The sequence below is a fragment of the Heptranchias perlo genome, chromosome 26, assembly GCF_035084215.1.
Source record: "Heptranchias perlo isolate sHepPer1 chromosome 26, sHepPer1.hap1, whole genome shotgun sequence".
Taxonomy (NCBI): Eukaryota; Metazoa; Chordata; class Chondrichthyes; order Hexanchiformes; family Hexanchidae; genus Heptranchias; species Heptranchias perlo.
In genome coordinates this window covers 44,266,214-44,290,212 of record NC_090350.1, presented here as the reverse complement: position 1 = coordinate 44,290,212, position 23,999 = coordinate 44,266,214, and the positions used below count along the sequence as shown (strand labels likewise).

Below are 23,999 nucleotides of genomic sequence, written 5' to 3'. Positions count from 1 at the left end.
TAACGGTGTTACATTAGCAGTTTTCCAATCTGCCGGGACCTTTGCCGAGTCCAGGGAATTTTGGAAAACTATTACCAAAGCATCCACAATCCCTACTGCCACTTCCCTCAAGACCCTAGGATGTAAGCCATCAGGTCCAGGGGATTTATCTGCTTTGAGTCCCATTATTTTACTGAGTACCATCTCCTGAGTGATTTTAATCATATTTAGCTCCTCCCCCCCCCCCCCCCCCCCCTAGAGCCCCCTGTTTGTCCAGTGTTGGGATATTCTTAGTGTCCTCTACCGTAAAGACTGAAACAAAATATTTGTTCAGCATTTTTGCCATCTCCATGTTTCCCACCATTAATTTCCCAGTCTCATCCTCTAAGGGACCTACTGCATTAAACCAGCAATAATTCCTCAAACCTCATTTGCTTTCCCTATAGCTTGGGAACTTTTTGTGACTGGTCAATGATATCCCTCTCCTCTCCCCTTTCCTACTTTGTTGCTTTCAATGAAATTGTTGGTAGCCTTTTGACTTGGGTTGGAAATTGATTGGGAGGTAGGAGGCAGAGAGTGGGGATAAAGGGTATGTGGCCAGATTGGCAGGATGTGAAAAATGGTGTCCCCCAGGGATCTGTTCTGGGGCCTCAGCTTTTCACCGTATTTATAAATGACTTGGATGAAGGAATAAGGAGCCGTATATCCAAGTTTGCTAATATTGTCTCAGTACAGTGTGTGGGAATATGGAAATCCTTAAATTGGTGGACAGGTTAAAAATGCTATGAACCTAAGTTGGATTTTGAGGTTTCTGTTGAGAGGGATTGAATGCAAAAGCAAAGAGGCAATTGATTATATGACGGGATGTGATGAGGTCATGTCTGAGATTCTTGTGTGGTTTGGGCTGCTCATTTGGAGGGAAGTAACAGCCTTGGAGAAAGTGCAGTGCAGATTTACTAGGGTCTGAGAGTCTGAGTTATGAGGAAAAGCTGGACAATCAAGGGCTGTATTCTCTTGAACCTTGAGGGGAATTTGATAGGTGTTTAAAACAATTAAAGGTATAAACAAGGTAAACATAGATAATTTCCATTTGTAGGAAAATCAGAGGCACAAAAGGCCATAATCTTAAAATAAGCATTAGGTACATGAAGGGGGAAAGTAGAAAAACTGTTCCAGATTTATTGAAATGTGTGCTGCATTGCCACAAGTGGCGATTGAGGCTAGATGATTAACAGCATTCAAAACAGTACTAGAATAGAACATGAGAGAGTCTGAGGTCTAATACAAAATGGGGCTGTGTAAAGTTGGCCCCTGAAAGAAGCATAAATTCAGCACAGGCAAGAAGGGCTGAATGACTTTTTTGTGCCAAAATGTCTAAAAGAAGGAAGATTGATTTAGAATCTTGGGTGATTGGGCTGTGTCTCTGGCTACAGATCTCCAGGAGAGAGATTTGTATTTTTTCCCCTCCCTGAAGGCGCTAACTCTTGCTGGGGTGTGGATATCGCTGCTTACTGATATCGCTTCCAGGTGCCCCTGTCTGAGCCTCGCAGTGATGTTTGACAATGTGGGGTGGGGGTCACAGCTGCTTCTGATCCTGTCCTCACTCAATGTCCACACACACCTGCACTTTGCTTCAGGAGTCACTGGCTGTCGATTGCCCCATTTCTGGCCCAGTGCACGGAGGACAGTCATTGTCCCTGTGCCACATTAACAAAAATAAAAAACTCTGTGCAAAAGATTTGCTGTCTGTATCTTACCTAACTTGGGAAATGTGGGGGGTGACCATACTTAAAGGGAAGTCTGTCTGACTGTAACTAAAATTGTTCCTTTTTTGTGACGAATCGTTTGTGGAATGACTTTCTCTTCCTTTCAGTAATGGTCAGTACATCATCAGTGGGTCTGACGACGGATCCTTCTTCATCTGGGAGAAAGAGACGACAAACCTTGTTCGTGTTCTGCAGGGTGACGAGTCGATTGTGAACTGCCTGCAGCCACACCCGAGGCACTGCTTCCTTGCCACCAGCGGCATCGATCCTGTGGTTCGACTCTGGAGCCCGAGACCAGAGGTGTGAACTCTGAGACAGTGACTGCCCTAATGGGAGGGAGCAAGAACTACCTGCTAACACCAACAGGAGGGAGCAAGAGTTATTTGCCCAATCAAACCCAGTGGGTCTGATCCATTGAACACTTGGAGGGCATTAACGAGATTGGACAAAGTCAGCATGGGTTTATGAAAGGGAAATCATGCTTAACAAATCTACTGGAGTTTTTTGAGGATGTAACTAGTAGAATAGATAGGGGAGAACCAGTGGATGTGGTGTATTTGGATTTTCAGAAGGCTTTTGATAAGGTCCCACACAAGAGGTTAGTGTGCAAAATTAAAGCACATGGGATTGGGGGGAATATACTGGCATGGATTGAGAATTGGTTGACAGAGTAGGAATAAACGGGTCTTTTTCCGGGTGGCAGGCAGTGACTAGTGGGGTACCGCAGGGATCAGTGCTTGGGCCCCAGCTATTCACAATATATATCAATGATTTGGATGAGGGAACTAAATGTAACATTTCCAAGTTTGCAGACGACACAAAGCTGGGGTGGAATGTGAGCTGTGAGGAGGATGAAAAGAGGCTCCAATGTGATTTAGACAAGTTGGGTGAGTGGGCAAGAACATGGCAGATGCAGTATAACGTGGATAAATGTGAGGTTATCCACTTTGGTTGTAAAAACAGAAAGGCAGATTATTATCTGAATGGTGATAGATTGGGAAAAGGGGAAGTGCAACAAGACCTGGGTGTCCTTGTACAGCAGTCGCTGAAAGTGAGCATTCAGGTGCAGCAAGCAGTTAGGAAGGCGAATGGTATGTTGGCCTTCATTGCAAGAGGATTTGTGTACAGGAGCAGGAATGTCTTACTGCAGTTATACAGGGCCTTGGTGAGACCACATCTGGAGTATTGTGTGCAGTTTTGGTCTCCTTATCTGAGGAAGGATGTCCTTGCCATGGAGGGAGTGCAACGAAGGTTTACCAGACTGATTCCTGGGATGGCAGGACTGACGTATGAGGAGAGATTGGGTCGACTAGGCCTATATTCACTAGAGTTTAGAAGAATGAGAGGTGATCTCATCAAAACATATAAAATTCTAACAGGACTAGACAGACTAGATGCAGGGAGGATGTTCCCGATGGCTGGGGAGTCCAGAACCAGGGGTCACAGTCTCAGGATACGGGGTATGCCATTTAGAACCGAGATGAGGAGAAATTTCTTCACTCAGCGGGTGGTGAACCTGTGGAATTCTCTACCACAGAAGGCAGTGGTGGCCAAGTCATTAGATGTATTCAAGAAGGAGATAGACATATTTCTTAATGCTAAAGGGATCAAGGGATATGGGGAAAAAGCGGGAACAGGGTACTGAGTTAGACGATCAGCCATGATCATTAAATGGCGGAGCAGGCCCGAAGGGCCGAATGGCCTACTCTTGCTCCTATTTTCTATGATTCTATTGTCCTTTTCAAATTGCCATACAATGTGTTGTACAAGTCAGAAGTTTTCAAACTGTTTTGAGTGTTGATGGGAACAGTAAAGACTTCGGAAACTGTAATTTGGTGCCAATGGGATCCAGTGGTTAGTAGAGATAAGTTGTGGGTAAGTAGTACAGAAAATGTGCTTTTTATTGAACTAAAATTTAAGCTTAGATTTTAACTTGTGTGATTGCAGATCAGTTAACGTGAGTCGGTCACTGATCGGGATTTGTTAGATTCTGTGTAGTTGGGGACTGACAGCACTTGAAACTGGTTTGTGCCTAAATAATATATAAAGGGAGGTAATTGGGAAAGTCCAGCTCGAGCTGAGAGCACATCATGGAGTGAGGGGGAAAAATAGACTTGCTGATTTTATGCGCAAGTAATCTAAATATAAATTAGAACAAACTAAACATAAAAATGGCAGCAAAGGAAGGGACAGTGATGAGTCATTCCTGCCGGATGTCGTGGTTTCGGGCACTAGGCGTTGACTCGGGGAAATACGTCTGTGGGAAGTGCCTCCAAATCTCACTGCTCAAGCCTGAAACCTCCCAACTTGAGAAGGAGATAGTGATAATCGGACAAGGAGCGTGGCATTGTACTTTCATTGTCCTATGTTCCAGGGCACGCAGTGCTACAGCGTACTGTCCCAGTGGTTGAAGCCATGTGTTAGAATGAGGAGCAGGTTTAGAGTCTGGTGGGAGGAGCTGACTCATGTTCTGATTTTTTTTTCCAGAGTGAAGATCAAAATGAGCGAGTGATTGAAGACATGGAGGGGGCTTCTCAGGCAAACCAGCGCCGAATGAATGCAGACCCCCTTGAGGTCATGCTTCTGAATATGGGATACAGGATCACTGGTCTCACCAACAGTGGGATGGCTTCGGATGATGAGGAAAACTCTGAAGGCCAGGTGCAGTGCCGGCCGAGTTAAACAGCGTACGTGGGACAGGCCAGGGAGCAACTCTCGCTTCACAGTGTCTGTGGCTGAAACACTGCACTGTCCTCGGCTACGCACCACTAAACTTTGTTCAAGAAGCAACAGCAGGGTTTGCACCCTTTCCAACATCTAATAGTGCTCAATTATGGATGAGCCCTACACCAGTCTGGGGAAGCCTCAGAGTGTGATCCTGCCACCCTTTCGGGAACAGTCTGCAGGGCCAAACCTGGGCTGAGACGAGTACAGTAGACTTCAAATTGTTTCTGGTGATTGAAAAAGACTGATTTGATAAGCAGAACTTTTTGTAAATTGTCTAGATGCTGCTTTCAGTTTGTATAAATGCTTCCTCCTGTATCAAATTCAGTCCCTTTGTGGTAATGGATTCTGCGCAGGCCATTAGCAACAAACAGCCAGTAATATTGTGGTAAAGAACACTCCCTTCACAGCCCTGCAATCACCTGTTCAAGTTCCAGTGCTTCCTAATGCAGCTTTCATTGTAGGATCTAGAGGGTCACGGCCAAGCCTGTGGCTCCTTTGCCCGATTGTGTCCCAGTTTTACATTGTGCAGGATGTATAGCTAAATACTTCCTAACAAAGGGATCTCAATGCACCGTACAGATCGATCTGTGGTGACGTATGACCATGGACACATTATATGTGCAGTGAGGATGCTGTCCATGCTGTGCTGAGCTAAGTTGGGAATACTGCAGTCCACTATACTTAGCACTCAGTGCTGTGAAGAATCTGCGGGGTTTGTGCCCACACACCCGTCTCTTGCACTTTCCACTTTTTTAAAATAACATGTTGCAGCATCTAGCTCTCATCGCCCAGTTGTGCCCGCCTGTCCACCCTCTTCTCCTTCACTGCTTAACATTCATCCGTTTAAAAACTGATTCTGTGAGCAGTGTCTGCAGCCTGTTCACAGCCTCTAATAACCCTCCAGTACTGGTGCAGCGCAATAGTGTCCTTCCTGGAATGCCCCTCACAGGGTGACCTTTCACTTGGGGGTCCCTATAACCCTACATTACAAGGTCAGGCCCAATCCTGTCAGGACCTCAGGAGCCAAGTGTTCTGTTTGCAGAGCAGATTTGCTGGCTGCTCCTTTTTGATAAATTGTGTTGCAAAGTGTGGGCTGGTTTAAATATTGAGCTGTCACCTTTGCGAAGGAGCAGCGCTACTGTTTGTAAAGCAAGGGAGAGAGAGTTGGTTTATTTCTCATTGATTCCTAATCTGTTTGCTGTTAAGAAAAGTGCAGCAGTTTTTATTGAGAGTTTGGCGGGAAGCCGTGGAGAAAGTTTCAGTTCTGGGCAGTGTTGGGGGGGTGTGAAGCTGGGTAGAATGCATGTCTGTCAGGGAGGGGAGGAGGCTGATACTGCTGTAGGGGAAGTAACGCAAGCAGCAAAAAACTGACAACACTGACCCAGGAAATGATGCCGATGGAATGGAGTGCACACCCTGACTGGTAGAGTGGGTTTGCAAGCTAGCTTTCAACCTCTGCAACCCGTGTCTTGATCTAACGCAGAGCGCTGAGAGGAGATCCTGTCTGCCAGTGTGAGGCTCCAGGTCATGTGTGTTTCAGAAAGTTCCACTCAAATTGACTGAAAATGTGGCTCCCAAACTGATGATCAGCCACAAAGATGGTCAATGTGGGAAGTGGAATGTCTTAATTGACACTGCAGGGGGGTGCTGTTTTGGGGTAGGGGGAGGTGTATAATGGGGTGCTGTTTTAAGGGGATATGGTGTCGTGTATAGCAGAAGGTGGGGGTTAAGGTGCTGTGTACACAGAACTAATTGATTTTGCAATGCTTGATGCTGTCGGTGTACACAATACAGAGACTTTAATGACCGTTAGTGACCCCTTCACTTCCTGGACAAATAACTTCATCACACATGCAGAGGCTGCTCTGCTCTGAGTTCCATTGGTGATTTAAGGCTGCTCCAATTGCGATACAATGAGTTTAAGGAGGCCGGGTTCATGTACTGTCACTGCAGGCTTCACCTGGAAGGATTTTTTTTTATCTTCTGTTTTGTTTTGAAGATCACCAATTTGCAGCTTTCATAAGATAAGAAATAGGAGCAGGAGTCGGCCATCGGGCCCCTCGAGCCTGCTCCACCATTCAATCAGATCGTGGCTGATCTTCGACCTCAACTCCACTTTCCCACCATGAGAAAGCAGATGGAATCATTGAGTGGAATCCCCAAAGCAAAGTTAAAAATCCCATCGAATGTGCAGTAAGAGCAGAATTTGGCTCGTCCAGTCACTGAAATGAGGGCACCACCAGTCGTGTCACCTGAACTAGTTATTGATCTGTTACTGAGAGGATGAGCTGTTTGATTATTGCAGGTGGGTGTCTTCTGGGATCCTTCCTGGAGTCTGCAGGATCAGAATAGGAGGAGGTCTAATCCTTTGGCTGTTCGAGCCCAGTCCAGACAGTCTGTGGTGGTGAGCTGGTTTGATTGGGATATTTTGCCAGAATGTGTGATTAATTGACACTTCCTCAACTACACCTCCCATCAGCCATTTTGTCCGTGAATGCATTGCTGCATTTTTGGAGAAAGGTACTTTAATGGACTGTGAATCAGGAGAGTTACTCAGTTTAAAATCCTGGCCGGGTTCTTTCTCTGGGGTTCATTGCTCGTTTGCAGTTGTCCGAGAGCTTTGATCTGAAGCTCGCACCCTGGCACACCCTGTGGGTGGGGTCGGTCGGTCGGTGAGGTCAGTTGATCAGTAATCGCAGCCTCCCCCAACCCATGAGCTCGTGCCAATTGTGTGTTTAAACTTCAGTCAGTTTGTTGCTCCTGTTCTTGTCTGTGGTTTGACGAGGAATTGCTGTGGGAAGCTGCTAACTGTAAAAATGAAATAGTTACTCCACAGTTGTGATGAGTTTTAAGCCAGCATTAAAAGGCAGGTTTAGCAGAATGCTGTATAATTTGGTTTCGTTGATAATAATAGAGGGGCTGCTGCTTTCAACAAGCCTGTAGTTACTCTCAATGTACATAGGTACAATAAAAACACACAACCCCAGCAAACTGCTTACATTCAAATACTAAATGTGCTGTACTCTGTCCAACAACCACCATCTGTGTGTGAGCACTGAGTGACAAGTGCACATCTCAGTTTGGCTCGGTGGGTCGCACTCTCGCCTCTGAGCCAGGATGTTTTGGGTTCGAGCCCCACTCCAGAGACTTGAGCACATAATCCAGGCTGACATCCCAGTTCACTACTGAGGGAGTGCTGCGCTGTCGGAGGGGCCATCTTTCGGATGAGAAGTTAAACCGAGGCCCCGTCTGCCCTCTCAGGTAGACGTAAAAGATTTCACGGCACTATTTCAAAGAAAAGCAGGGGAGTTCTCCCCAGTATCCTGGCCAATATTTATCCCTCAATCAACGGCACTAAAACAGATTATCTGGTCAATATCACATTGCTACTTGTGGGATCTTGCTGTGCACTAATTGGCTGCCCCGTTTCCTACATTACAACAGTGACTACACTGCAGAAGTACTTCATTGGCTGTGGAGCACTTTGGGAGGTTGTGAAAGACACTATATAAATATAAAGTTCTTTCTTCTAGGGCTTAAGATCCAACTAGAAAGGCAAAAAATCAGTGCAAAAACTAGAAGACCAGATTGTATGAAGGATGCTTTCAGAGAAATGAGCGAGCTGAGGGGAGATGGAAAGAGAAATTGTCTCTCAGGTCTGTAGGGCAACAGTGGGATGTTTTTGCAAAGGTGCGGAATAAGTATATTCCATTTAAAAAAGAGGAGACTACTAGTAATTTTAGGATGCCGTGGACAAAAAGAGGTTAGAAACTAAAATTGAAGATGAAGGACTATAGGAATAATAATGAAAAAACTATAGGAGAATGAGAAAATAAGTTAAGAGCAAGTTACGGAAAACTAAGGGGTGGAGAATGAAGGAAAAATTTTAAATAACATCAAAAAACAGTAAACAGGAGAATTGTTAAAAGTGAGGTGGGACCTGAGAGGAAAGGATTGTCAATTTGTAGATGATCAAAAATTGACTGGGTATTTAATAAATATTTTACATCAGTCTTTACTAAAGAGGATATCGGGGAGAAGGTGAATCTGAAGCGATTGAGAGTAAGATGAGCGACATTGTGATGAATAAAAGGAAAATTTAGATGTTAAGCTAAATAAATTGTAAACAATTTTACAACAAGTTATAGTCCAACAATTTTATTTTAAAATCCACAAGCTTTCGGAGGCTTCCTCCTTCGTCAGGTGAATGTGGAAATGAAATCAGGTGGATTTCATTTCCACACCGTTCACCTGAGGAAGGAGGAAGCCTCCGAAAGCTTGTGGATTTTAAAATAAAATTGTTGGACTATAACTTGGTGTTGTAAAATTGTTTACAATTGTCAACCCCAGTCCATCACCGGCATCTCCACATCAAAGCTAAATAAAGACAAAGTACCAGGGCCTGATGGGATACATCCTGGATCCTGAGGGAGAAATTGCTGAGGCCCCAGAAATTTTATTTTGGGCTCTATTGACTCATGGAAAGTGGCTAATGTAATACCCATTTTATAAAATGGGTAGTATAAAGATAGTGGAAATCTGGAACTCGCTATCCTAAAAAGGCTGTGGATGTTGGATCAGTTGAAGCTTTCACAACCAAGATGGTTAGATTTTTGTTGGGTAAGGGTATAGTGATATGGAACAAAGGCAGGAAAATGGAGTTTGAGGTACAGATCCGCCATGATCTGATTGAATGGCGGAGCAGGCTTGTGGGGCAGAATGGTCTACTCCTGCTCCTATGATGATACATCACGCATAAGAGAATGTCATTTGTGCAGTGACCTTCACTCTGCACCTAACCTGGAGTTCAGATCAAATGGATGAAACTGGTAACCTTTACCCTCCAATACAGATTCATTCTGAATTGTAAATGAAAAAGCAAAATACTAGTAAATGCTGGAAATCTGAAATAAGATATTAAGCGATGCAACACCTGCCCTTTCACTTTCTTCCTTCCCACCATCCAGAGCCCCAAACACTCCTGCTGGGGGGAACAGCGATTTACTTGTACTTCTTCCAACTTAGTATAATGTATTCGCTGTTCACTATGCGGTCTCCTCAACATTGAGAAAACCAAAAACAGAGTGGGTGATCGCTTTGCTGAATACTTCGATGCATCCGCAAGTACAACCCTGAGCTTCCAGTCACTTGCCACTTTAATTCTCCATCCTATTCTCACTCTGACCCCTCTGCCCTTGGCCTCCTACACTTCCAATGAAGCTCAAGGAGCAGCACCTCCTTTTTCTACTAGGTACTTTACAGCCCTCTGCCCTCAACATTGATTTTAGCAACTTCAGACCTTAACCACAGCTCCCATTTTCCTCACCAATGCTTCCGGGAATGGGGGAGCGGTTGGTGCTTGGGATGGGGGAATCCCCTTTTGATACTCGTGGGGTGGGTTTGTGATTGGGATGGTGATCCCCTATCGGTACTCGGCCGGTGGGGTGGGGCTTGGGATGGTGATCCCCTATCGGTACTCGGCCGGTGGGGTGGGGCTTGGGATGATGATCCCCTATCGGTACATGGCCGGTGGGGTGGGGCTTGGGATGGTGATCCCCTATCGGTACATGGCCGGTGGGGTGGGGCTTGGGATGGTGATCCCCTATCGGTACATGGCCGGTGGGGTGGGGCTTGGGATGGTGATCCCCTATCGGTACTCGGCCGGTGGGGTGGGTCGTCCATACCCCTGGTATCCACCTGCCATTTTCTTCCACCATATTCCAGGGCCACTGTGGCCTTCTCCACTTTGCCCTTCTCTGCTTTCCTGTGCCTCCCTCCTCCTCTTCTTTGACACGCCCCTGGGACCCGTGTGAATGTCGACTCCTGGGGACTAATGCCCCTCCCCGCAAAGGTAGACCAATTGCACCCAGCTCTCCCACAGGGACAGGCACCTACCCGAGGGAGCTAGTCCAAAGGCAAGGGTCTGGGCAGCCAGTCAATTCCCAGCTACAATGCTCCCTGTGCACAGGACTTCCAGACTCAGGCTGTCCAGATCATTCATACTCCACACACTAAATATCGCCAGATCTCTGCAGGCGCCTCGTATTTACACAGCCCCTGATAGAGCAGTATCTTCAGGAACTTCACATGTGGATAGGTGGAGAGGAAGTGAAGGGGCATGGTCACAGAGGTAGCAGTTAGTCCTGGCCAGACTGGACAGGCTCAGTCCCAGTCTCTGTATCTTTCCCCACCCCTGTAAATCAGTCAGCCCTAAAGCCCCCTCCCTCACATGTGAAGATTCTTTCTCCCTATTTTGGAGACAGAGGTGGCAAAGTTGGACATTTTCAAACTAAAGAACCTTGTCCTCAGAAATAACGCACACAAGAAGCACAAACATGTTAGCAAGGAGAGAACAGTCACTTGCTACCCTGCAAAAGCCCACCATAATCATCAGTGCATTCCCTTAGGCTCATTCTGGCCATCAATTTCTACAGGGGTTGGGGGCAAGAGTAGTGATGAGGAGGTGGTCAGTTACAGTCAGTGACTAGGGGTCAGTGAGGAGGTGGTCAGTTACAGTCAGTGACCAGGGGTCAGTGAGGAAGTGGTCAGTTACAGTCAGTGACCAGGGGTCAGTGAGGAAGTGGTCAGTTACAGTCAGTGACCAGTGGTCAGTGTGTGGATGGTCAGTTACAGTCAGTGACCAGTGGTCAGTGTGTGGATGGTCAGTTACAGTCAGTGACCAGTGGTCAGTGTGTGGATGGTCAGTTACAGTCAGTGACCAGTGGTCAGTGTGTGGATGGTCAGTTACAGTCAGTGACCAGGGGTCAGTGAGGAAGTGGTCAGTTACAGTCAGTGACCAGTGGTCAGTGTGTGGATGGTCAGTTACAGTCAGTGACCAGGGGTCAGTGTGTGGATGGTCAGTTACAGTCAGTGACCAGTGGTCAGTGTGTGGATGGTCAGTTACAGTCAGTGACCAGGGGTCAGTGAGGAAGTGGTCAGTTACAGTCAGTGACCAGGGGTCAGTGTGTGGATGGTCAGTTAGAGTCAGTGACCAGTGGTCAGTGTGTGGATGGTCAGTTACAGTCAGTGACCAGTGGTCAGTGTGTGGATGGTCAGTTACAGTCAGTGACCAGTGGTCAGTGTGTGGATGGTCAGTTACAGTCAGTGACCAGGGGTCAGTGAGGAAGTGGTCAGTTACAGTCAGTGACCAGTGGTCAGTGTGTGGATGGTCAGTTACAGTCAGTGACCAGGGGTCAGTGTGTGGATGGTCAGTTACAGTCAGTGACCAGTGGTCAGTGTGTGGATGGTCAGTTACAGTCAGTGACCAGGGGTCAGTGAGGAAGTGGTCAGTTACAGTCAGTGACCAGGGGTCAGTGTGTGGATGGTCAGTTAGAGTCAGTGACCAGGGGTCAGTGTGTGGATGGTCAGTTACAGTCAGTGACCAGTGGTCAGTGTGTGGATGGTCAGTTACAGTCAGTGACCAGTGGTCAGTGTGTGGATGGTCAGTTACAGTCAGTGACCAGGGGTCAGTGAGTGGATGGTCAGTTACAGTCAGTGACCAGGGGTCAGTGAGGAAGTGGTCAGTTACAGTCAGTGACCAGTGGTCAGTGTGTGGATGGTCAGTTACAGTCAGTGACCAGTGGTCAGTGTGTGGATGGTCAGTTACAGTCAGTGACCAGGGGTCAGTGAAGAGGTGGTCAGTTACAGTTGGTGACCAGGCGTCAGTGAGGAAGTGGTCAGTTACAGTCAGTGACGGGGGCGGGGTCAGTGTGTGGATGGTCAGTTAGACAGTGCCCAGGGGTCAGTGAGGAAGTGGTCAGTTACAGTCAGTGACCAGTGGTCAGGGGTCAGTGACCAGTGGTCAGTGTGTGGATGGTCAGTGGCCAGGGGTCAGTCCTTTCATGGTCCTGTGATCTACCTGTTTCTGGCGGTACAGTAAACTGTACTTGTTTCCTGTGATTTGTGTGGAGAATCTTTTTGACTTGGGGTGGTGACATCACTGAGGTTTGGGAGTTGTACTTGACAAGGCAAGAACACCTGATGCCAGTCTGCAGTAACCATGGCAATAACTGCAGACATCACACAACTAACACAAATTAATGAATGGGTTGAGGTGAGTAAATCTGTATCTTGGGCCCTTTAAACATCATCACATCAGATAATATCAGCACAGTCAGCAGAGCGATCCCATGGGGAAAGAGCACCTGTTGCATGGAACAAATCACACAAGGTACAAACAAACAACATCTTTTTATATGTTTGTATTTTGTTATTTTTTGAAGAAGTCACCAAGGTGCTAGATTGGGAAAGCACAGTAGACATTGTCTACTTAGACTTCCAAAAAGCTTTTGACAAGGTACCACACAAGATCGAAGCCTCTGGTATTAGTGGTAATGTATTAAGCTGGACTGAGAACTGGCTGGAAGGCCACAGGGAGAAAGTAGCTATAGATGGATTTGGATCCATTTGGAGACCGGTCAGCAGTGGTGTCCCACAGGGATCAGGTTGGGACCGTTGCTCTTTACTATTTTTATTAATGATCTAGACGTAGGTGTTGGGGGCATGATTTACAAATTTGCATATGATACCAAGATCTGTGCGAGTGTCAGGACTGTAGACGATGCTCGAAGGCTTCAGGCAGATCTTGATCTGTTGGGGGACTGGGCTTGTGACTGGCAAATGATGTTTAACTTGGAAAAGTGCAGTAGAATCATAGAAAGTTACGGCACAGAAGGAGGCCATCCAGCCCATCGTGTCCTTTCCGGCTGAAAAAGAGCTATCCAGCTTAATCCCACTTTCCAGCACTTGGTCCGTAGCCTGTAGTTACGACACTTCAGGTGCACATCCAAGTACCTTTTAAATGAGTTGAGGGTTTCTGCCTCTACCACCCTCTCGGGCAGTGAGTTCCAGACCCCCACCACCCTCTGGGTGAAAAAAATTCTCCTCAGTTCCCCTTTAATCCTTTTACCAATTACTTTAAATCTGTGCCCCCTGGTTATTGACCCCTCCGCTAAGGGATATGGTCCTTTCTTTCCACTCTATATTGTCCTGTCATAATTTTATACACCTCAATTAAATCTCCCCTTACCCTCCTCTTCCAAAGAAAACAACCCCAGCCTATCCAATCTTTCCTCATAGCTAAAATTCTCCAGCCCTGGCAACATCCTCGTAAATCTCCTCTGCACCCTCTCTAGTGCAATCACATCTTTCCTGTAATGTGGTGACCAGAACTGTACACAGTACTCAAGCTGTGGCCTAACCAGTGTTTTATACAGTTCTAGCATAACCTCCCTGCTCTTATATTCTATACCTCGGCTAATAAAGGAAAGTATCCCGTATGCCTTTTTAACCACCTTATCTTCCTGTCCTGCTACTTTCAGGGATCTGTGGACATGCACTCCAAGGTCCCTCTGTTCCTCTACACCTCTCAGTATCCTCCCATTTATTGTGTACTCCCTTGCCTTGTTTGCCCTCCCCAAACGCATTACCTCACATTCTCCGGATTGAATTCCATTTGCCACTTTTCTGCCCACCTGACCAGTCCATTTGATATCTTCCTGCAGTCTACAGCTTTCCTTTTCACTATCAACCACATGGCCAATTTTTGAATCATCTGCAAACTTCTTCATCAAGCCCCCCACACTAAAGTCCAAATCATTAATATATACCATAAAAAGCAAGGGACCGAGTACTGAGCCTCGCGGAACCCCACTGGAAACAGCCTTCCAGTCGCAAAAACACCCGTCGACTATTAACCTTTGCTCCAATTTTGGATCCAACTAGCCACTTTCCCTTGGATCCCATGGGCTTTTACTCTTTTGATCAGTCTGCCATGTGGGACCATGTTAAAAGCCTTGCTAAAATCCATGTAGACTACATCAAACATGTTACCCTCATCGACCCTCCTTGTTACCTGCTCAAAAAATTCAATCAAGTTAATCAGACACAACCTTTCCTTAACAAATCCATGCTGACTGTCCTTAGGGATGGGCAATAAATGCTGGCCCTGCCAGCGACGCCCACATCTCCTGAACGAATAAAAAAAAGGTTTGGCCTTCTCACATAGTGGGTGATATTGAGGCTTTGGAAAGGGTGCAGAAGAGGGCCACAAGACTAATTCCCAGTTTAAAGCATCTTAGTTATCAAATAGGCTAAAAGAGCTGGGACTCCACACTTGAGAGAAGCGTAGACCTAGGGAGTGATCTGATTGAGGTTTATAAGGTGAAGAAAGGAATAGATGGTGCTCAAATTGACAGTTCCAATTAAATAGGTTAGGGAGGACCAAGCGTCACAATTATAAGTTGTTTGAGGCCAGATCGATGTCAGGAGCTGTTTCTTTTCCCAGAGAATAATGGGCCTCTGGAACAGGCTGCCAGCTCGAGTGGTGGACGCGGATTCAGTGAATTCCTTCAAGCGTGAGCTGGACCTGTTTCTGACTGGGGCGGAGATCACCTCTTACAACAGGTAGCTGCTGCATAGAATTATCGGGGCCAGAGTGATCTCCTGGACTGGCTTCGATTGCCCAGTGGGGTTGGAGAGGAAATTCCTAGCTTTTCTTCCCCCAAATTGGCCTGGGGTTTGATCTGGTTTCTTGCCTCTCCCAGGAGATCACATGGTTTCGGGTGGGGCGTGCATATATTGTGATACACAAGGCATCACGATTGTGTGGGATAGGCCGGATAGACCAGAGGATCTTTTCCCGTCTTTCATCGTTCAAGGGCACAAACATCTGACTAACTTGGTTACGTGCTCTGGTCTGTCTCTACTCTGTGAGCAATGAAATGCATCCCGATTTCCAGCCGCTGTATTCTCTGCTCCTCACTGGTACCTGTGATTTCCTTGGTGTGGGTGAGTTGTGTGTATGTGCGTGAACTAAATCAGGTTGTGATACTAAGTTTCCTACCTACGAGGGCTGTTGTGTGACTGCAATGGCCGCAGGCTGTGTGCCCGATCAGCTAGAGATACATCATCAGCTTCTGGCTCCTCACCGCCATCTCCCTGCAGGAAGGGCCCTGAAGCTACAACCCCTTGAGCATCAAATACAGACATCATCGTAAATCATAGAACAGGATCCACACTGTCCCGTCAAACACTCCCAGGGACAGGTACAGGGTTAGATACAGAGTAAACCTCCCTCTACACTGTCCCATCAAACACTCCCAGGGTCAGGTACAGGGTTAGATACAGAGTAAACCTCCCTCTACACTGTCCCATCAAACACTCCCAGGGCAGGTACAGGGTTAGATACAGAGTAAAGCTCCCTCTACACCGTCCCATCAAACACTCCCAGGGCAGGTACAGGGTTAGATACAGAGTAAAGCTCCCTCTACACCGTCCCATCAAACACTCCCAGGGTCAGGTACAGGGTTAGATACAGAGTAAAGCTCCCTCTACACTGTCCCATCAAACACTCCCAGGGTCAGGTACAGGGTTAGATACAGAGTAAAGCTCCCTCTACACTGTCCCATCAAACACTCCCAGGGTCAGGTACAGGGTTAGATACAGAGTAAACCTCCCTCTACACCGTCCCATCAAACACTCCCAGGGCAGGTACAGGGTTAGATACAGAGTAAAGCTCCCTCTACACTGTCCCATCAAACACTCCCAGGGTCAGGTACAGGGTTCGATACAGAGTAAAGCTCCCTCTACACTGTCCCATCAAACACTCCCAGGGCAGGTACAGGGTTCGATACAGAGTAAAGCTCCCTCTACACTGTCCCATCAAACACTCCCAGGGCAGGTACAGCACGGGTTAGATACAGAGTAAAGCTCCCTCTACACTGTCCCATCAAACACTCCCAGGGCAGGTACAGGGTTCGATACAGAGTAAAGCTCCCTCTACACTGTCCCATCAAACACTCCCAGGGCAGGTACAGGGTTAGATACAGAGTAAAGCTCCCTCTACACTGTCCCATCAAACACTCCCAGGGTCAGGTACAGGGTTAGATACAGAGTAAAGCTCCCTCTACACTGTCCCATCAAACACTCCCAGGGCAGGTACAGGGTTAGATACAGAGTAAAGCTCCCTCTACACTGTCCCATCAAACACTCCCAGGGTCAGGTACAGGGTTCGATACAGAGTAAAGCTCCCTCTACACTGTCCCATCAAACACTCCCAGGGCAGGTACAGGGTTCGATACAGAGTAAAGCTCCCTCTACACTGTCCCATCAAACACTCCCAGGGCAGGTACAGCACGGGTTAGATACAGAGTAAAGCTCCCTCTACACTGTCCCATCAAACACTCCCAGGGCAGGTACAGGGTTCGATACAGAGTAAAGCTCCCCCTACACTGTCCCATCAAACACTCCCAGGGCAGGTACAGGGTTAGATACAGAGTAAAGCTCCCTCTACACTGTCCCATCAAACACTCCCAGGGCAGGTACAGGGTTAGATACAGAGTAAAGCTCCCCCTACACTGTCCCATCAAACACTCCCAGGGCAGGTACAGGGTTAGATACAGAGTAAAGCTCCCTCTACACTGTCCCATCAAACACTCCCAGGGTCAGGTACAGGGTTAGATACAGAGTAAAGCTCCCCCTACACTGTCCCATCAAACACTCCCAGGGTCAGGTACAGGGTTAGATACAGAGTAAAGCTCCCTCTACACTGTCCCATCAAACACTCCCAGGGTCAGGTACAGGGTTAGATACAGAGTAAAGCTCCCTCTACACTGTCCCATCAAACACTCCCAGGGCAGGTACAGGGTTAGATACAGAGGAAAGCTCCCTCTACACTGTCCCATCAAACACTCCCAGGGCAGGTACAGGGTTAGATACAGAGTAAAGCTCCCTCTACACTGTCCCATCAAACACTCCCAGGGCAGGTACAGGGTTAGATACAGAGTAAAGCTCCCTCTACACTGTCCCATCAAACACTCCCAGGGTCAGGTACAGGGTTAGATACAGAGTAAAGCTCCCTCTACACTGTCCCATCAAACACTCCCAGGGTCAGGTACAGGGTTAGATACAGAGTAAAGCTCCCTCTACACTGTCCCATCAAACACTCCCAGGGTCAGGTACAGGGTTAGATACAGAGTAAAGCTCCCTCTACACTGTCCCATCAAACACTCCCAGGGACAGGTACAGGGTCTGATCCAGAGTAAAGCTCCCTCTACACTGTCCCATCAAACACTCCCAGGGCAGATACAGGGTCTGATCCAGAGTAACGCTCACTCTCCGCCGCCGCGGATTGATCCTGATCCACATTCCCCAGACTCGAGGTCCTGGAGGCGGAAGGACGGTGTCTGAACCCCTTTGTGTCACTCACTGCCCCTGGGGCAAGGAATGGGAGAAGCCCCGGACCGTGTCCCCGCCGGGGAAAGGCAGGCGCCGACTCTCAGTCTCCGGGTTAAATAAATGTTATTTTATTGTTAATTTATATTCTGACAGTGAGAAGATCCCGGCTCCCGGGCACCGCAACATCGCCCGGCCCCGGCCCCCGGCCCAGTCCCCCGGCCCCCGGTCATTCCCCGCCCCCGGCCCCCGGCCCAGTCCCCCGGCCCCCGGTCATTCCCCGCCCCCGGCCCAGTCCCCCGGACACCGGTCACTCCCCGCCCCCGGCCCAGTCCCCCGGACACCGGTCATTCCCCGCCCCCGGCCCCCGGCCCCGGCCCCCGGCCCCCAGTCCCCCGGCCCCCGGCCCCCAGTCCCCCGGCCGCTCGGCCCCTCATTTACTGGCCCAGGGGACGCAGCTGCGGAGCCGGAAGGCGGCGGCGACCAGTAGCGGCGCCCGGTGTCCCTTGAATTTGAGGCGGGTTTTGATGCTCTGGCTGCGGGCGGTGAGCCCGACCTCTCCCTGCTGGGCCCGGCTCCGGATCCGGCTGACCAGCTCCCCGTGCTCCACGGCCTCTCGCTCGGCCCGAACCAGGACATCGCGCAGTTGCTGCAGGCCGATCTCCAGCTCCCGGACCCGGCGTTGCCGCCTCTCCGTCTCCAGCAGTCTCCGCCGGGCTTCCGCAAACTCCAGGCTGCTGCTCGGGGTCAGGGCCCGGGACACCGGCTCATTCTCCGGGCCCCGCCGCTCCTTCTCCTCCTTCACCCCGCCCGCGGCTGGCGGCGGCCTCGGGGCTCTTTTTCCGGTCAGTTTGTCGCGGAGTTTCCCCATCGCTCGGATCCAGGCTCCGGCCTGCGGGCCCCGTGATCGACAGGTGGGCGGGGCGACCGGCGGGGGGCGGGGCGGGCCCCGTGATCGACAGGTGGGCGGGGCGACCGGCGGGGGGCGGGGCGGGCCCCGTGATCGACAGGTGGGCGGGGCGACCGGCGGGGGGCGGGGCGGGCCCCGTGATCGACAGGTGGGCGGGGCGAGGGGCGGGGCGACCGGCGGGGGGCGGGGCGGGCCCCGTGATCGACAGGTGGGCGGGGCGACCGGCGGGGGGCGGGGCGGGCCCCGTGATCGACAGGTGGGCGGGGCGACCGGCGGGGGCGGGGCGGGGGGCGGGGCGGGCCCCGTGATCGACAGGTGGGCGGGGCGACCGGCGGGGGGCGAGGGGCGGGGCGACCGGCGGGGGCGGGGCGAGGGGCGGGGCGACCGGCGGGGGCGGGGCACTAACGACACCCCCCGAACTCCACTCTTCCGGCTCCGGACTCTTGGTTGTGACACTCGCCCAAAAACTCCAACCCGTGAAAAGGCCCCAATCCCCCCCCTCTAACCTATGACCCCCGATCCCAGCCCCCCTCTAACCCACGACCCCCAATCCCAGCCCCTCCCTAACCCACGACCCCCAATCCCCCCCCCTAACCCACGACCCCCAATCCCCCCCCTCTAACCCACGACCCCCAATCCCCCCCCTCTAACCTATGACCCCCAATCCCAGCCCCCCTCTAACCCACGACCCCCAATCCCAGCCCCTCCCTAACCCACAACCCCCAATCCCCCCCTCTAACCCACGACCTCCAATCCCAGCCCCTCCCTAACCCACGACCCCCAATCCCAGCCCCCCTCTAACCTATGACCCCCGATCCCAGCCCCCCTCTAACCCACGACCCCCAATCCCAGCCCCTCTCTAACCCACGACCCCCAATCCCAGCCCCCCTCTAACCCACGACCCCCAATCCCAGCCCCTCCCTAACCCACGACCCCCAATCCCAGCCCCCTCTAACCCACGACCCCCAATCCCAGCCCCCCTCTAACCCACGACCCCCAATCCCAGCCCCCCTCTAACCCACGACCCCCAATCCCAGCCCCTCTCTAACCCTCGACCCCCAATCCCAGCCCCTCTCTAACCCACGACCCCCAATCCCAGCCCCCCTCTAACCCACGACCCCCAATCCCAGCCCCTCTCTAACCTATGACCCCTAATCCCAGCCCCTCTCTAACCTATGACCCCTAATCCCAGCCCCTCTCTAACCTATGACCCCTAATCCCAGCCCCTCTCTAACCTATGACCCCTAATCCCAGCCCCTCTCTATGTAAGATGGATCTTACCTGCATGGTGAGATTGTAATGTTTTTAAGTTTAGTTAAAGATGGTATTGAGGCCGAGAAGCAAAGCAATACAGTGAATTCAGCCAACCTGCTGTTAAAGTCGTGTTCTATTAAAAACGAGCAGATGGCAGGAGACAGGACATTAATTAAGTTACAAAGTAAAGGGGTCTGAAACATCTAGAACATGTAAAACATCCCTTATCACTGAAGCAAAAGACATTTGCAGTCACGAATGTAAAGACTGTGCAAAGTTCTCAGATAAGGAATAGCTCAATCTACGAAAAGCAGGAACAGGGATGATAACGGGATAGAAGGTACTATTGATGATGATTAACATCGAGGGTGAGATAGCCCAGGCGGCTACCAGCTGCCACGTAGGCGCAAGAGGGGGAAATGGGTATAAAAGAACAGCTGTTGAACAGCAGGGCAGCCTGAAAAACCCAGAGGAAAGAAAGAAGAGAATCTTCAGTCAACAGAACATGGCGGAGGAAGAGAGGCCGCGCCACGGGCGGACAGAGGAGGTCGGCCGAGGGTCCAAGGAACAGACTGCCGACTATCGACTTGATAAGTATTACTTCTTTGTACTGAATGTAAAATAGTTAATAAATCTGTTGTAATTATGACCAATGTACCTGTTCCCACAGTGGTTTGTTGGAGTCATTAACAAGTCTCGTAGGTTGGATTAAATTGAATCCTGAAAGTAGGAAGAAATCTGCATCTAACCCACACCCCCTAATCCCAGCCCCCCCGAACCCACACCCCCTAATCCCAGCCCCCCCGAACCCACACCCCCTAATCCCAGCCCCCCCGAACCCACACCCCCTAATCCCAGCCCCCCCGAACCCTCACCCCCTAATCCCACTCCCCCCGAACCCACACCCGCTAATCCCAGCCCCTCCCCCAACCGGCACCCCATAATCCCAGCCCCTCCCCCAACCTGCACCCCCTGATCGCAGCCCCTCTCTAACCTGCACCCCCTGATCGCAGCCCCTCTCTAACCTGTGCCCCCTAATCCCAGTCCCTCTCTAACCTGCACCCCATAATCCCAGTCCCTCTCTAACCTGCACCCCCTAATCCCAGTCCCTCTCTAACCGGCACCCCCTAATCCCAGTCCCTCTCTAACCTGCACCCCCTAATCCCAGTCCCTCTCTAACCTGCACCCCATAATCCCAGTCCCTCTCTAACCTGCACCCCCTAATCCCAGCCCCTCTCTAACCTGCACCCCATAATCCCAGTCCCTCTCTAACCTGCACCCCATAATCCCAGTCCCTCTCTAACCTGCACCCCCTAATCCCAGTCCCTCTCTAACCTGCACCCCCTAATCCCAGTCCCTCTCTAACCTGCACCCCATAATCCCAGTCCCTCTCTAACCTGCACCCCCTAATCCCAGTCCCTCTCTAACCTGCACCCCATAATCCCAGCCCCTCTCTAACCTGCACCCCCTAATCCCAGCCCCTCTCTAACTTGCTTCACACCCTTCCCAGCCCATCTCACTGCCCCTCTCTAACACACTCCTCCCATCTCTGCTCTCGGCTGTGATTCACTGTGTTGTTCCCTGAGGGAAGGACTGGTTTGAAGTCAGTCCCACACAGAAAGATGTGGAGCAGTCAGCTTAGAAACCGGCCTGGATCACCTTGGGTCAGTGTGAACTGGAGGAGAACCAGATAATGACTGGAAGCCAACTTCAGCTCAATACTCTGCACACACCTGCCCCTGGGTGAGGAATTCACAGCAAGTTTGGGGGGGGAAGGGATGAGGAGATTTTGATTGGTCTTTGGGAAATATTGTGCAAAACACAAACAGCCAGACTCGCCCAGAAACACCCGACTCCATCTGGTCCTGCTGGTGATATTATTACCAGCTTCAGTGTGAGAAAGATAGAGGCACAGACCCAGGGGAGAGCAGCACAGACCCAGGGGAGAGAGGCACAGACCCAGGGGAGAGCAGCACAGACCCAGGGGAGAGAGGTACAGACCCAGGGGAGAGAGGTTCAGACCCAGGGGAGAGAGGTTCAGACTTAGGGGAGAGAGGCACAGACCCAGGGGAGAGAGGTACAGACCCAGGGGAGAGACGCAACCCCCAAAACAAGAGCTGCAAACACTTAATTGAAAGATGGATTTTGCAGAGTTTTATTTTAATGTGGAGTGCGGCTACCTGGAAGGGCTGGTCAGAGGGTTTAAAGGTGGCATCTTGAAACAGGCAGATTTCCTCAACCTGGTGCAGTGCGAGACTCTAGAGGGTGAGTTTCTGCTGAACTTTTTTCAGTTATCATAGAATCATAGAAAATTACGGCCCAGAAGGAGGCCATTCGGCCCATTGTGTCCGTGCCAGCTGGAAAATAGCTATCGAGCTTAATCGCACTTTCCAGTGTTTGGTCCGTAGCCCTGTGGGTTATGGCAATTGAAGTGCTCATCCAAGTACTTTTTAAATGAGTTCTCTCCTTACTCTCACTGGGAGAGTTGGACAGTTCTCGAGGGCCTTTCCCAGTACCATGCTGTTCCTCATGTGTGTGCCCAGTCACTGAGTGTGGGCAGGATGTGGATTTGCTATCGGAGGGCGATCCTGATCCATGCCGGCGCTGGGCAGAGACGCGAAGCAGGATCCCTGGAAGAACACAGCAAACCTGCCTCAAATATACTCACTTATAATAGAGGTGGGGGCAGAGGCTGCCTGGGGATATCCTGTCTACAGCATTAGAGGGAAGAGGGTCTGTACCTCTCTCTCCCCTGGGTCTGTACCTCTCTCCTCTGGGTCTGTACCTCTCTCCCCTGGGTCTGTACCTCTCTCTCCCCTGGGTCTGTACCTCTCTCTCCCCTGGGTCTGAACCTCTCTCCTCTGGGTCTGTACCTCTCTCCCCTGGGTCTGTACCTCTCTCTCCCCTGGGTCTGTACCTCTCTCACCTCTGGGTCTGTACCTCTCTCACCTCTGGGTCTGTACCTCTCTCCCCTGGGTCTGTACCTCTCTCTCCCCTGGGTCTGTACCTCTCTCACCTCTGGGTCTGTACCTCTCTCCCCTGGGTCTGTACCTCTCTCCCCTGGGTCTGTACCTCTCTCTCCCCTGGGTCTGTACCTCTCTCTCCCCTGGGTCTGTACCTCTCTCCCCTGGGTCTGTACCTCTCTCACCTCTGGGTCTGTACCTCTCTCCCCTGGGTCTGTACCTCTCTCTCCCCTGGGTCTGTACCTTTCTCTCCCCTGGGTCTGTACCTCTCACCCCTGGGTCTGTACCTTTCTCTCCCCTGGATCTGTACCTCTCTCTCCCCTGGGTCTGTACCTCTCTCTCCCCTGGGTCTGTACCTCTCTCTCCCCTGGGTCTGTACCTCTCTCTCCCCTGGGTCTGTACCTCTCACCCCTGGGTCTGTACCTCTCTCCCCTGGGTCTGTACCTTTCTCTCCCCTGGGTCTGTACCTCTCTCCCCTGGGTCTGTACCTCTCTCTCCCCTGGGTCTGTACCTCTCTCTCCCCTGGGTCTGTACCTCTCTCTCCCCTGGGTCTGTACCTCTCACCCCTGGGTCTGTACCTTTCTCTCCCCTGGGTCTGTACCTTTCTCTCCCCTGGGTCTGTACCTCTCTCCCCTGGGTCTGTACCTCTCTCTCCCCTGGGTCTGTACCTCTCTCCCCTGGGTCTGTATCTCTCTCCCCTGGGTCTGTACCTCTCCCCCTTGGGTCTGTATCTCTCTCCGGGTCTGTGCTGCAGACAGTCCCAGCGAGGGTTAATACTCTTGCGTGTAATGAAATTCCATCTGCTGTTTCGTGTGTATTGAGCATTGTTGAGCTGTTTGCTGTGGATTTAACCCTTGTCTAACCAGGGCGGCACTTGCTGTGTTTCTGCAGATTTGAAGCTCCATCTCCAGAGCACAGACTATGGCAGCTTCTTGTCCAATGAAATGGGCCCTCTCACCGTCTCTGTGATTGACGATAAACTGAAGCAAAAACTGCTGCTAGAATTCGTCTACCTGCGGAATCACGCCTTGCAGCCGCTCTCCACCTTCCTCGATTACATCACGTTAGTAACGGGGGCTCTCCGCAATTTGCTGTCACATTAACATTTAAAACAGGCAGTTAAAGCATGTCTGAGGGAATCCATATTTAATTAATAATAGTGACATTGCTCAGTGCGTACTGGCAGAAAAAGTGAGTGACAGTGAGTGAGTGAGTGAGTGACAGTGA

At 50.5% G+C, this 23,999-nt stretch overlaps 3 protein-coding genes across 3 annotated transcripts in view; 2 read left to right on the top strand and 1 right to left on the bottom strand.

Annotated features, from left to right (window-relative positions):
- wdtc1 (WD and tetratricopeptide repeats 1) overlaps window positions 1–7,353 on the top strand; it is a 70,898-nt gene extending 63,545 nt beyond the window's left edge. The window contains exons 15-16 of the mRNA XM_068006932.1: window positions 1,853–2,045; window positions 4,233–7,353. Of these exons, the coding sequence (XP_067863033.1) occupies window positions 1,853–2,045; window positions 4,233–4,427 (388 nt within the window). The 3' untranslated portion in view covers window positions 4,428–7,353. The remainder of the gene's footprint in view (window positions 1–1,852; window positions 2,046–4,232) is intronic.
- Window positions 6,249–18,586, bottom strand: LOC137342757 (TMF-regulated nuclear protein 1-like). The gene is made up of 2 exons (XM_068006933.1): window positions 15,316–18,586; window positions 6,249–7,280 (listed from the first exon to the last, which is right to left on the bottom strand). The coding sequence occupies exon 1, from the start codon at window positions 18,514–18,516 to the stop codon at window positions 18,079–18,081; it is 438 nt and encodes a 145-aa protein (XP_067863034.1). The 5' UTR covers window positions 18,517–18,586; the 3' UTR covers window positions 6,249–7,280; window positions 15,316–18,078.
- Window positions 18,587–21,715: 3,129 nt separating this feature from the next.
- Window positions 21,716–23,999, top strand: part of LOC137342755 (V-type proton ATPase subunit d 2-like) — a 51,425-nt gene continuing 49,141 nt past the window's right edge. The window contains exons 1-2 of the mRNA XM_068006931.1: window positions 21,716–22,074; window positions 23,664–23,835. Coding sequence (XP_067863032.1) covers window positions 21,948–22,074; window positions 23,664–23,835 — 299 coding nt within the window. The 5' untranslated portion in view covers window positions 21,716–21,947. The remainder of the gene's footprint in view (window positions 22,075–23,663; window positions 23,836–23,999) is intronic.